This window comes from Physcomitrium patens, chromosome 4 (genome assembly GCF_059467195.1).
Source record: "Physcomitrium patens ecotype Gransden chromosome 4, ASM5946719v1, whole genome shotgun sequence".
In the NCBI taxonomy this organism is placed as follows: domain Eukaryota; kingdom Viridiplantae; phylum Streptophyta; class Bryopsida; order Funariales; family Funariaceae; genus Physcomitrium; species Physcomitrium patens.
Genome location: NC_143413.1, coordinates 11,597,866 through 11,609,855, shown reverse-complemented (window position 1 = coordinate 11,609,855; position 11,990 = coordinate 11,597,866). Strand labels below are relative to the sequence as shown.

At 39.7% G+C, this 11,990-nt stretch overlaps 2 protein-coding genes across 5 annotated transcripts; one reads left to right on the top strand and one right to left on the bottom strand.

The window, feature by feature from the left end:
* The first annotated feature begins 388 nt into the window (after positions 1-388).
* LOC112281616 (protein DETOXIFICATION 16) lies at positions 389-3,938 on the top strand. 4 transcript variants are annotated; one of them, XM_024518283.3, is made up of 8 exons: positions 389-1,250; positions 1,578-2,122; positions 2,216-2,302; positions 2,435-2,491; positions 2,669-2,907; positions 3,021-3,139; positions 3,302-3,388; positions 3,591-3,938. In XM_024518283.3, exons 1-8 carry the CDS (start codon positions 786-788, stop codon positions 3,663-3,665), a joined length of 1,674 nt encoding a protein of 557 aa, XP_024374051.1. In that variant the 5' UTR covers positions 389-785; the 3' UTR covers positions 3,666-3,938. The 4 variants fall into 4 exon arrangements, 3 of the variants coding, with proteins under 3 accessions (XP_024374051.1, XP_090105889.1, XP_073389752.1); XM_090249763.1 differs by lacking the exon at positions 2,669-2,907 and having other exon boundaries at positions 493-1,250; XM_073533651.2 differs by having other exon boundaries at positions 493-1,250; positions 2,435-2,907.
* A 152-nt stretch (positions 3,939-4,090) lies between these two features.
* Positions 4,091-7,440, bottom strand: LOC112281615 (pentatricopeptide repeat-containing protein At3g12770). The gene is made up of 3 exons (XM_024518282.3): positions 7,087-7,440; positions 5,555-6,936; positions 4,091-5,241 (listed from the first exon to the last, which is right to left on the bottom strand). Exons 1-3 carry the CDS (start codon positions 7,125-7,127, stop codon positions 4,346-4,348), a joined length of 2,319 nt encoding a protein of 772 aa, XP_024374050.1. The 5' UTR covers positions 7,128-7,440; the 3' UTR covers positions 4,091-4,345.
* Positions 7,441-11,990: the final 4,550 nt, after the last annotated feature.

Sequence of the window (11,990 nt, the reverse complement as noted above, 5' to 3'; positions counted from 1 at the left end):
ATTCCGGGCTGGTTCTGCTCCCTCTATCGTTATTCTTCATTTCATTATTAGATTTCCTTTCAGTTATCTAGGATTTCTCTTAGTCATTGTGAAATTTTTAATTAAATAACATCAACTAAAGAAAACCTACCACGTCTATAATTGGAGTCTATTACACAATGATTTATATATAAAAATATTAAAGATAAAGCAAACATAAAAGCCTCCAAAAGAATGAATAGTTCAGGAAAAATAGTGAACCCCTCAAGTAGGATGAAGGAAGGACAACAGATGAGTTTAATGCTGGCAATATTAAAAATAAAGAATTGCATTCAAGATGGATGTGTTTGTTTCGGAAGTTATTTTTGTGGCAACTCGACGCTGTTGTTGGTCGGGGATGCGGAGTGTAGTGCTTTGCTTGACTGTCAATGAACTAACTGACTGGTTGATGGCCCTCAGGAAATTTATATAGATAACGATGATAGACCTGTTGGCTGTGTATGTTGTGATTCCGATGTCAGTATCCCGTCAGTGTTGCCATAATTGATTTCTCATTTGTGGTCGTCTGGAGTTGTTTCGAATCGGATTCTGGAGCTCTTAGTTCAAGGTTGGTCTTCACGTTGTAAAGTTCAAGAGTGTAGTCAATCCGTGGACTAACTGGGAATTCTCTTTCGAACTTGTAGGCCGAAAACTTCTGAAATCAATTTCGACAGGTATGTTTTTATGAATCTGTAAACCAGCTGGGAATAGAAACAGGGGGAGTTAGGATGTAGGATGCTCAACTGGTGTTTGTGAATGCGCCGACGATGACTGTACCTGTGGACATTCCGCGGCGTTGCGAGAGCTTGAGACAACCGTCTCAGCTTTCCATCTCTCCTGCCGCTTCTTTCCCATCCCGAGGCAGTTTCTTCCGTGCTCAGACCATTAAAAATGACCACTTACTCTTGCACTCCCCGAGTCATGATTTTGTGACCTCTGCAACAAAGCCACTCATACAATCGGATGCGGAAAAAGATGGATATGGTGATCCTCGTGACGAGAAGAAACGAGGAGCGGGTGATGACGGGGCGGCACTCTTACTGCAGACTCCATCTCTGCCGCATGAGGTCGTTCGCCAGTGCTGGATTGCGGGGCCTATGATTTGCGTGAACCTTTTGCAATACTCCATTACCGTCTTGTCTGTCATGTTTGTCGGTCATCTTGGAGAGCTGGAACTAGCAAGCGCTTCTATTGCTAATTCTGTCGCTGGCGTCATGGGCTATTATGTATTGGTAAATTCTTCCTCCATCGTCAATCATTGATCAATCTTTAAGATGTATTGTGCTGTATATTCCCTCAGATTCGTTGATTCATTGACCTGGGATTCTTTGAAATCTCACTTTGCTCACGTGAACATTACGAAATGTGTAAATCTGACGCTGTGCTTGTATACTCCGCTAGAGTTGAGTGTTTTAAGAAGAAAAATAAGAAAAATATAACTTCAAACTCCAAGAACCTCAGAGGTCCGCTTATGTTTTCTCTATGTGGGAGAGTACGGACATAGTGTAGGCAGTCTGTTCTTAACCTGCTGAAATGAATTCTGTTTCGATTTATTGCAGCTGGGAATGGGGAGTGCGCTAGAAACGCTGTGTGGACAAGCACACGGGGCAGCTCAGTATCATATGTTGGGAGTGTACCTCCAGAGAGCGTTTCTCGTGTTATTCACAACCTGCATTCCCCTTTCATTAGTGTTTTTATACATGGAAAACATTCTATGTGTAGTTGGTCAAGACCCTGAAATTGCGAAAAAGGCAGGGGAATATGCCTTGTACCTCCTCCCGAGCCTGTTTGGCTATGCTCTTATGCAGCCTGTGGTGAAATTCCTACAGACGCAGAGTATCATTCTTCCAATGGTGCTTTGCTCTGTCGCAACACTGACTCTACATGCCAGTATTCTTTACATATTTATTTATACTCTGGGATTGGGGTTCCGTGGGGCAGCTATTGCGACGAGTTTGTCGATCTGGGTCAATGCGATTCTACTTATCTTGTACGTGAAGCTCTCAGGGGCGTGCGAGAAAACATGGAAGACATTCTCTAGGGAAGCTTTCAATCACCTCCACGAGTTTCTTAGACTCGCTATTCCTTCATGTGTCATGATATGGTAAGGCATACAGTCCCAGATTTGGTATGCTCTTGAGATAAGTTGCTTAAGTGTTTATGGGCTTCTCTAATAATAAAGAAATGTGTTGTGCAGTTTGGAGTATTGGTGTTTCGAGATACTCGTGATGGCAGCCGGTCTTTTACCAAATCCCCAACTTGAGCTCTCTAGTCTTTCAGTCTGGTGTGCGTCCAGTAAACTTTTTTGTTAATTAACTTTTATTTGATTATTGTTTCAAATGTGCCACCTACCTTTGCGTTCTACTTTGAGAAGCATTGAACTAATTATTTTTCGTCGTCTTCAATTTTGTTGCAGTTTGAGCACAATTACATTAAATTATATGATACCTTTTGGACTTAGTGCTGCTGCAAGGTATGGCATTAGTCATGATATACAAAAATTCCTTCACAAGTGTATCTTCCTTCTTGCCTTTTTAAATATTTTCGTTATATATATATATATATATAGAGAGAGAGAGAGAGAGAGAGAGAGAGAGAGAGCATACTTCAAGTTAAGGGTGTCTTGCAATTTATTGATGTGGAATTGCAGCACTCGAGTGTCAAATGAGCTAGGAGCAAGGGATGCAGAAGCAGCTAAGCAAGCAGTGCGTGTGGTCATTGGCATGTCTGCATTTCAAGCAACAATTGTAGCCAGTTTCTTTTTGGCATTGCGTTTCAATTGGGGTTGGTTGTTCAGCAATGAGTTTGAAGTGGTACATTATGTGGGGACCATAATGCCTCTACTTGCATGTGTAATCTTGTTCGATGGTATTCAAGGTGTTCTATCAGGTAAAAATACAAGTTTGTTTAGTATGCCAATATATTGTTTGGAAATGATGTTAATGTAAAATTAGTAAACGGACAACAAATTAACAATGGCATATGAGTGGATATGACAACAGGTGTTGTGAGAGGTTGCGGCATTCAGGGGTTGGGAGCCATGATCAACTTGTGGACTTTTTATGGCGTTGGAGTTCCAACTGGTTTAATTCTTGCTTTTTATTTCAAGTTCGCTGGCAGAGTAAGTTCAGTTGTTTGTCTGTGTTTATCATGTTCTTGTTAAATTCACAAGATTTGTAATCTTCAAGTTGAAAATATACATAAAGTTGATTAACTGTGGGGCATTTTGTTTAAAGTTTTTGTACAATGTTTAATTACTGATTATAAGCTTGATAATTTACAGGGTCTTATCATAGGATTGCTCTGTGGATTGGGAACACAGATGCTTACTCTCTTCATTGTTATATTCCAAATTGATTGGAACAAGCAGGTTTGTTGTAGACTTACATGTGAATTAAATAAAACCCTGGTAGTATCATAAATTTAAAAGTTTAGTGTATAGTTGTGAATTGTTCTGAAGATGTTCTGAACTTTGTTTGGATTGCGTGTTTTGGAGAAATTTGGTTTAATTTGCAGTACGACAAAATATTGTTTTTACAGATGAGTAATTAAGAGTATTGCTATGTATGCAGATTGAGGTTGCATCTGGACGCCTGAAATATGCCAAGTTAGATACCAATGAAAAAGCTATAAATGACATCATGTAAGCTTACGTATGTTTCAAATTTTGTTCGACAGAAATATTAGTGTGTAACTTATTATGTGTAAAACACATGAATTCCAATCAGTTTTACTACTAAGTAGACCATCTTCGTGAGAACTGAACTTATTTTCTAAATATTCCTTGGGAAAAGTCTCATTATTCCTCCTTTCTATGGTAATCAACTATCTATAGTCAGTATTCTTTTAATTCTCAACAATTGTACCTTAAATTATTTTTGTTACTTTTGCATATGAAATACATATCCAATTCAATGTCATTTTCTCTCATACAGCAGCATGTATCGAGAAAGACTTGAGAAAAGAAAGTTTGTATTTTATTTTGGAATAACATTTCAGTCACTGAAAACACACCATATGAATAAGTCGAACAGTTCAATTCACGGTTAGATATGTGAAACAGTAAACAAAATTCTTGTTGAAATATCAATGTCCAATGCACGCAAATGTTTATTCCAAATTTTCAGCTCTAATGCCAGGTCCAATTTTCATATTATGCCAAAATCTCTCAAAACTCAATTGTCGTTCATTTCAATCTAAAAATCTTTCTGTACTGTACATATCAACCGCCGCAAACACTAGCTAGTTCGCAAAAAAAAAAAAACATCCTACAAAACCTTGCACATCCTTCTAAAGAATGTAGCAAGGCAGAAGGCAATCCTACTATTCACCAAAAATCCCCACAAGAACATACTCCATCGGCAAAATGATGAAACCGCTGCGCATCCCTGGCAATGATCTCTCTACCAACCACCTTCGAGATAAACTTCGTCGCCGTATGACAATCCCCACACACTCGCAGATTCTTCACAATACGGATAGGCATTCCGGGTGGTGTCTTCATCAGCCCGTAAGTGATCGCCAGCCTCTCACTGTGAGAGAAAAGTATCCGCTCCTTCTGTTCCTCATCCACGTCGTGCAGAACAAATCTGGTGTCCGGTACATAACCCATCTCCTTGATCTGTTCAGTTAGCTTCCCGAGCTCGACGTAAATCTGCTCAGATTCCGGGTGGGACTTATCCTCCACATGAAACACATGCACCTTGCCGTCTACTTCAATCCAGCTCTGCCCCGGCTCCTTGACAACATCCCTTTTCTCCATCACTTGCCGCACTTTCTCAGCGTCTTCATATCGGCCAGCAGCAGCGTAGATACTCGACAATGCGACGTAAGCTCCATCATCATCAGGGTCCAGCTTGAGGACATTCTCTGCAGCACGCTCGCCACGTTCAACGTCACTGTGGACCCTGCAAGCGCTGAGCAATGCCCCCCAAACTGAGGGACCCGGTATGAATGGCATGCTGAGGATAACGTTCTCTGCTTCCTCCAAATGGCCTGCTCGGCCCAGAAGGTCTACGAAGCAGCTGTAGTGCTCAACCATGGGTTTGATGCCATAGTCTAGGTACATGGAGCGGAAGTGCTTGCGACCTTCCTCCACTAGACCTACGTGGGTGCATGCTGAGAGGACGCTTGTGAAGGTTACCTTGTCGGGTTTTATTCCTTGCTTTTTCATCTGATCAAAGTATTCAAGGGCCTCTCTGCATCGTCCGTGCTGAGCACAACCTGGAAAAGCTCAACACATGAGAACAACGTGCATGGATTTCACTAAATGCTTGCACGGATGTGTGCCTGATAATATTCCTCGTAAGTTAATAACTTTGCACAGGTTTCTAACACAGCACTAACTTGAGCTCTTAGGTAGGGATTCAATATTGCAAAATGGGTTTCAAATTTTCCGATAAGAGAGGAAAATAAAAAGAAGGGTGAACACAGGACCTTGCAATCCAACAAAGGAGACGACCAAATGTACTGTGCGAGATTTCTGATCGAGAAAGAAGAAAAAGTAGAAAAAAATGGTGGTCTTTGGATAAACAACCTGTTATTATAGCAGTCCAGGCAACAACGTTCCGCTCACTCATCTGATTGAACACCAGACTTGCGTCATCCATGCTTCCACATTTTGCATACATACTAACAAGGGCACTTTGTAGATAGACATCCAGATTGTATCCAGCATGAACCAGCTGTTGATGGATCCTTTTCCCTTCTTGAAGAAATGCAGGGCTTGAACAACTTGTCAAAACGCTTGTAAAAGTCATCTTATCCGGTTTGATGCCTTGCTGCTGCATCCGCCGAAAGAGATTAATTGCCTCGTCATGGAATCCTAGTTGAGCGTAGCCTGTGACCATGGCTGTCCAAGTGACCACATCCCGATGTGGCAAGTCACTAAACAGTTTACGGGCTTCTTCCAGTCCTCCACACTTGCAATACATGGTAATCAGCGAATTGACCACCCAAAGTTCTCTACCATATCCCGATTGAATGATATATCTGTGGACCTTCTTGCCATGCTCTAGAGCCGCTGGAGTTGTGCAACCTTGAAGAATGCTAGCAAACGTGATTTTGTTGGGAGCTACTTCTGCTTGCTGCATCGTCTCCAAAAGCTCCAGAGCAACGTCGACTTGACCTTGCTGTGCGTAACCAGCGATTAAGAGAGTCCACGTGACCACGTTCTTTTCTGGTAATCTGTCAAAAATAACTCGTGCCTTGGAAATATCTCCACACTTGGCATACATCCCAACAAGAGAGGTACCAACTCGAGGTTCTAACTCCAGTCCAGCTTCAACAATTTCCATGTGCACCTTCTGACCTAGTTGTAACAGCTCCGGGTTTGTAAACGCGTTGAGAAGGCTCACAAACGTGACCTTGTCGGGCTTGCATCCCGCCAGCTTCATCGTTTCATAGCACTTGAAGGCCTCTAGATTTTTATTTCCAGCAACAAATGCTTCAATCATCGCAGTCCAGGACACGATATTGCGATCTCGAATGCTATCGAATACCCGTCTAGCATCCGTCAGACTCCCACACTTAGCATACATGCTCAATAACGTGTTTTCAAGGTATCTATTAGGTTGAATCCCACTCTTCAAAATTGCAGCATGGACTTCTCTACCTTGTTCCAATGATCTCAATCTGGCACACTCTTGCAGAAGACCTCGAAATACGTCTGAGTAGACACGAGTTCCTTGTAGAATCATCGTATTCATAATCCCCAGTGCCTCCTTCAAACGCCCTGTCTTACACAGAACACTCACATCTCGAGAATTCGCTAGGGTCTCGACCTTGCGAAAGCCTGCATTCCCTGGCATCTGATCGTGAGACACTACGGGCGTAGTCAAACTGGAAGCAAGAGTATCGGCATTGCTCTGATAGCGATTGAACATTATCATGCTCCTCCCACATAGCAACTGCGTCACCCTGCAATACAGATTCCAATTCAGTTTCCGAAAGAACATTAAAGATAATAATAATAATAATAATAATAATAATAATTCAATTGAAGTACATCAACAAGCCAAGTCAAAGAATTCAACAAGACTCATGGAGGCAGTAATATTCAACACGAACCGGGAATTCCATAGTCGCGTGGGGAGGAAACAGAAGCTCATAGCTCCTCTTCACTGCCTGCTGCGGGTCACAGGCGTGGAACATGTCGTTCACACCAGGCTCACACACTCCGATTCTTTCAGGGAGCCCGATCCAAACTTGCCAAGTCCAAGCACGAGCTGTGCACGCGAGTCCAGCACAATGAGTCCAGTCGGTAAACCGCCCTACTCCACGCAACCTCTTCCAACCCAAGCCACCGCGATCTAGTATCTAAACCTTGGATCTGAGAGAAGGTGGAATAGGCATCGCCACAGTTCGATGTTCACAACTCTTTGTTTACAACCAAGCCCTCCGAAACCCTAATTTCTTGGCCATGTGAAAAAATCGCCTCGTCCGTATCGGCCTCCGATATTCTACCATTCCTCGTTCATTCATTCTTCGTTCCTCCATTGAGATCTTCGTCACAATTGTCTTCACATTTTCATTACTCTTTAAGTGTCTCTTTAATCAAGAAATCCAAAAGCAATTTTCATGTCTTGAGTCAATTCAATTTCTTTGATTTTCCCGTCTATCTAAATAAGAACACTGATTTTATTATTGAGGGAGAGAAGCAGCATAGAACATGAATAAGTTTTTTTGCACATCCAAATAAAAATTAGATATTAGAGTTGCTTACAAACTTAAAAGTAGGGCTGTTTCTAACATAAGAAAATAATAAGGACAAGGATAAATTATATATATTTTTCAATTACACAATTTTTTCTTGTACTGATCTAAATTGCAAGATGATAACACAATATCTCGTATTTTGTGTGAGCTTAATTAATTTGTATTTTCATTTCATTCAAATAAATATATAGTTCAAAAAGGAAAGACAAAATAAAGAACGTGTGATGCAGGGTCTTCTGATAACAAAAAAATTATTGTAAACTTTTTATTTAGATAAAAAATTTATAGAGAATATTTCAGAAAAAAAATACTATGCATAGAATATATTTATACACACATGCAAATCAAAAATAAAAATAAAAATTAATTTGTAGATGAATTAATCAAGATTAAATAATAATAATATTATTATTATTATTATTCTTATTTCTCACGTCATGGCTGCATAGATATTAAAGGGGTAAAAAAAATACAAAAATACAAAAAAAAAAAAAAAAAAAAAAAAAATCAATGAAAAGCAGAAATAAACATAAACAAGTTATGAGAATTGATAATTGAAATAAGAAACTGAAAATGGGTTTTACCTACAAAATTGTTAAACATACGAATTATGGTGTTAATAATGAGCTTTGAAAAGTCAACTTTTTTACAATTATATATATATATATATATATATATATATATATATACACACATATTTGAGCAAGATGCATTTTTTTCATGACACAAAGTCTGTTTGATTTTTTAAAAAATGATGCAAGTGTTACTTACCTTTTTATCTACAATTCATATGCAAATTTACTCTTCATCAAATAATAATAATTCAATACGTAAACTTGTTGAAATCAATTTACAAAATCAATTCACGTCAATTATCATTATAAGCTGTCCACCCCATTGATTACAATTTGCCTCTTATTTGACTGTTTGTCAATCAATACAACATCTCTAAAACTCACAAACAACATTCTAAACCTTGAAGGATGTCAAAACTATTTTTTGGGACACAATTACAGTTGAATCATATCATATGGTTTGTACAACAAGGTAGGACTTGTCAAGCATATAACAATATAACAGCCTCTCCATTATTCTCGTGCATTCATGTTTTGCAATGTGAATAAATTTCTATTTTATAACATGGTATCAAAGTCGTGGATGAACAAGTGCCACAAATAAAAATTATTGGATAAAAAATTTAGATGAATTTTTTTGGATAATTTTTTTTATAATGAACTATTATTGACTTCTTGCTTCTAAAGCCTCTTAGTTGCACTACCATTGGGCCTTACCATGTTGCTAAATCAAGCTACTAATGTTGATTTTGACTTCTATTGGAATTAATCTCTTATTGTTGCTTATTTTGAAGGAGTGTTGTTTTGATCTATTATAGCTTGGTATCACTACTTTATTTTTTTTTCATTTTATATAACATTTTTTATTGTGGTACAATCTTATTGCTTCTTGCTATTGTCACGGACACAGAAATATAGACTCGAGATCTAACAAGAAGTTCAAGAAGAACTGACAAGAACTAGATTAATCAGATGAATACAAGAACAACACTAGAGAGGTGAGCTAGAGCTCCAAGAGATGTGTTGTCGAGACTGAAGAACTCTTCAACTTCGATTCCAATATATACTTCTATTAAAGAAGCTTTTCAAGCAACTTCTACCAACTAGGAAGCTTCTAGAAGGTTCCAAAGACTTGCTTCTAGAAGGTTCTAGAAACTTATCTCTAGAAGGTTCTAAGACTATGTCCCTAACATCTTCTACCAACTAAGAAGTTTCTAAAAGGTTCCAGAGACTTGCTTCTAGAAGGTTCTAGAAACTTATCTTTGGAAGGTTCTAAGGACTATGTCCCTAATATCACCCCCTCCTTTAGCTTCGAGGTCTCTGAGAAGCAATGTTGTTGTTAATCAGTACCAACGCAAGAAAATGAAGATCTGTCGCATAACGTCTGCTATGAACTCCAATTCTTGTTCACGAGGCAAGTGGTTCATCGAACCTTGAAGCCAACGGTAGTGGCCCACTCCTTCAACTTCTGACCAAGCATGAACTTCCGTGTCCTCATTGTGAAATTGTCCTGCAAACACGCCTTCTGGCTGACCATCGTAAGCAGGCTTGGACTCAAATACAATCACCAATGATCGGTTTTTCGATATCCTCTATCGTCGTCATAGTGTAGGTATTTCTTCATCTCGGGGTCGCCTTTGTGAGCTAGTCAGTTGAGATAATCTGACTGGCATAGTATCTATCTCTTGGCTATCCATATCAGAAGACCAAACTATGGCTACTCAAAAATTCTATTTTATCTTGGAGAAAATAACTACATCAACTACGAATTTTGGTGGTGCTCTCCCCTTTCTTATATTCTTGGGTGAGCAAGCTTCAAAAGGAAGCTATCGTCGAACCGGCTTAGGTTTATGAGGATGTTGTTGATAAAACTCCTGTACCTTTTGCGATGCATTAATGAGATTTTCAGCTGGCTCCCACATTCGTTCATTAATGTCGTAGCCGCACCAATGAACAAGATACTCCAACTTGTCCCACCTTCGCCGTGAATCCAGCACCTTTTCAACCTCGTATTCCTCGTGGTTCTCGATCTCAATATTAGGTGGCGGACATTGCACTCTTCTAGGAAAAGATGACTCTCGATAAGGCTCCAACAGAGAAACATGAAAGACTGGATGTACCTTCATAGAAGCCGGTAATTCTAGATGGTACGCCACTCGATTGATTTGCTTCTGGATGAAAAATGGTTCCAATCTTTGATAGTCCAACTTATCACATGGTCGCTTGGTCTTCATATTCCGTCGAAGAAGCCATGCTTTATCTCCAATTTTGAAAGTAGGTGCTTGATTCTGAAATCTATCTGCAGACACCTTGTAGGATTCTTGAGCGGATTGTAATTGAAGCTTCAATGTATTTTGAAGCTTTGATAGTTGTTTCGCAAATCCTTCAGTTGCTGGATTGTTATTTGTTGATGGACTCAATAAATTAAGCTTTGGATGATACCCATGGTTGGAAAAGACTGGTGTGTATTGAGTCGACGCATGGAGGGTGTTGTTATATGCAAACTCGGCTAGCGATAGATATGTGGTCCAATCGTCTTGTTGATAGTTGATGCGGCATCGTAAGTATTGTTCCAAGACTTGGTTCTCCCGTTCTGTTTGGCCATCAGTTTGAGGATGAAAAGCCGAATAAAGCTTGATATCCACCTTCAGTATCTCAAAAAGAGATCTCCAAAACTTTGATACGAACTGGGTTCCTCGATCTGATACGATATCATTTGGTAGTCCATGATATCGATACACATTATCGAGAAAGAGCCTTGTTGTGACTTCACTGGATGATGTCTTCTTGCAAGGGACAAAGTGTACCATCTTTGTAAGCCGATCTACCACGACAAAAATGCTGTCAAATGAGTTCGATGATGGCAGGTCCGTGATGAAGTCTATGGAAATTGAAGACCATGGTCGACGTGGAATCGGCAATGGCTGGAGGAATCCATAAGGGCGATGCCGAGGATTCTTGGATCTTGAACAGATGTTGTAGGAGAAGACAAAATCTTTCACATCCTTCCACATTTGGAGCCACCAAAAATCTCGAGAAATAAGCTCCAAGGTCTTGTTGAATCCAAAATATCCCACAATTGGAAAATCGTGGCGAGATTGAAGAACTCGGAGTCGTGCTGGTCCTTTTGGGATTTATAATCACTCCTCAAAATATAAAAGATCTTCCTCCACCTTGAACTTGTCGTCATTGGCACGCTGCTTGATATCAATGGCTACTGAATCTTCAATGGTCATGGCATGTACCTGATTCAGGAAGTCAGCATCAATTGGCATAATAGTAGCGCAAAGCTGTAATTGCTCTGGCTTTAACAATGTCGTACATTGTTGATCAAACGCTGCTTCTCCAGCCTTTGGTACAAGATACGATCTCCTTGATAAGGCATCAAATAGTCCTTGCTGCTTTCCAGGTCGATAAGTGATAACAAAATCAAACCTAGATAACAACATACTCCTCCGAGCTTGACGTTGATTTAGAACTCGAGCCGACATGAAATACTCCAAATTCTTGTGATCTATGTATACGATCACTGGATGTGTAGCTCCTTCAAGAAAATGATGCCATTCTTGGAAAGAATCCACTATAGCAAGAAATTCCTTATCTTGGATCTCATAATTGATTTCAGCAGCAGAGAACTTTCGAGAATAGAATGCAACTGGATGGAGCTTCTTGCCTTCTCCC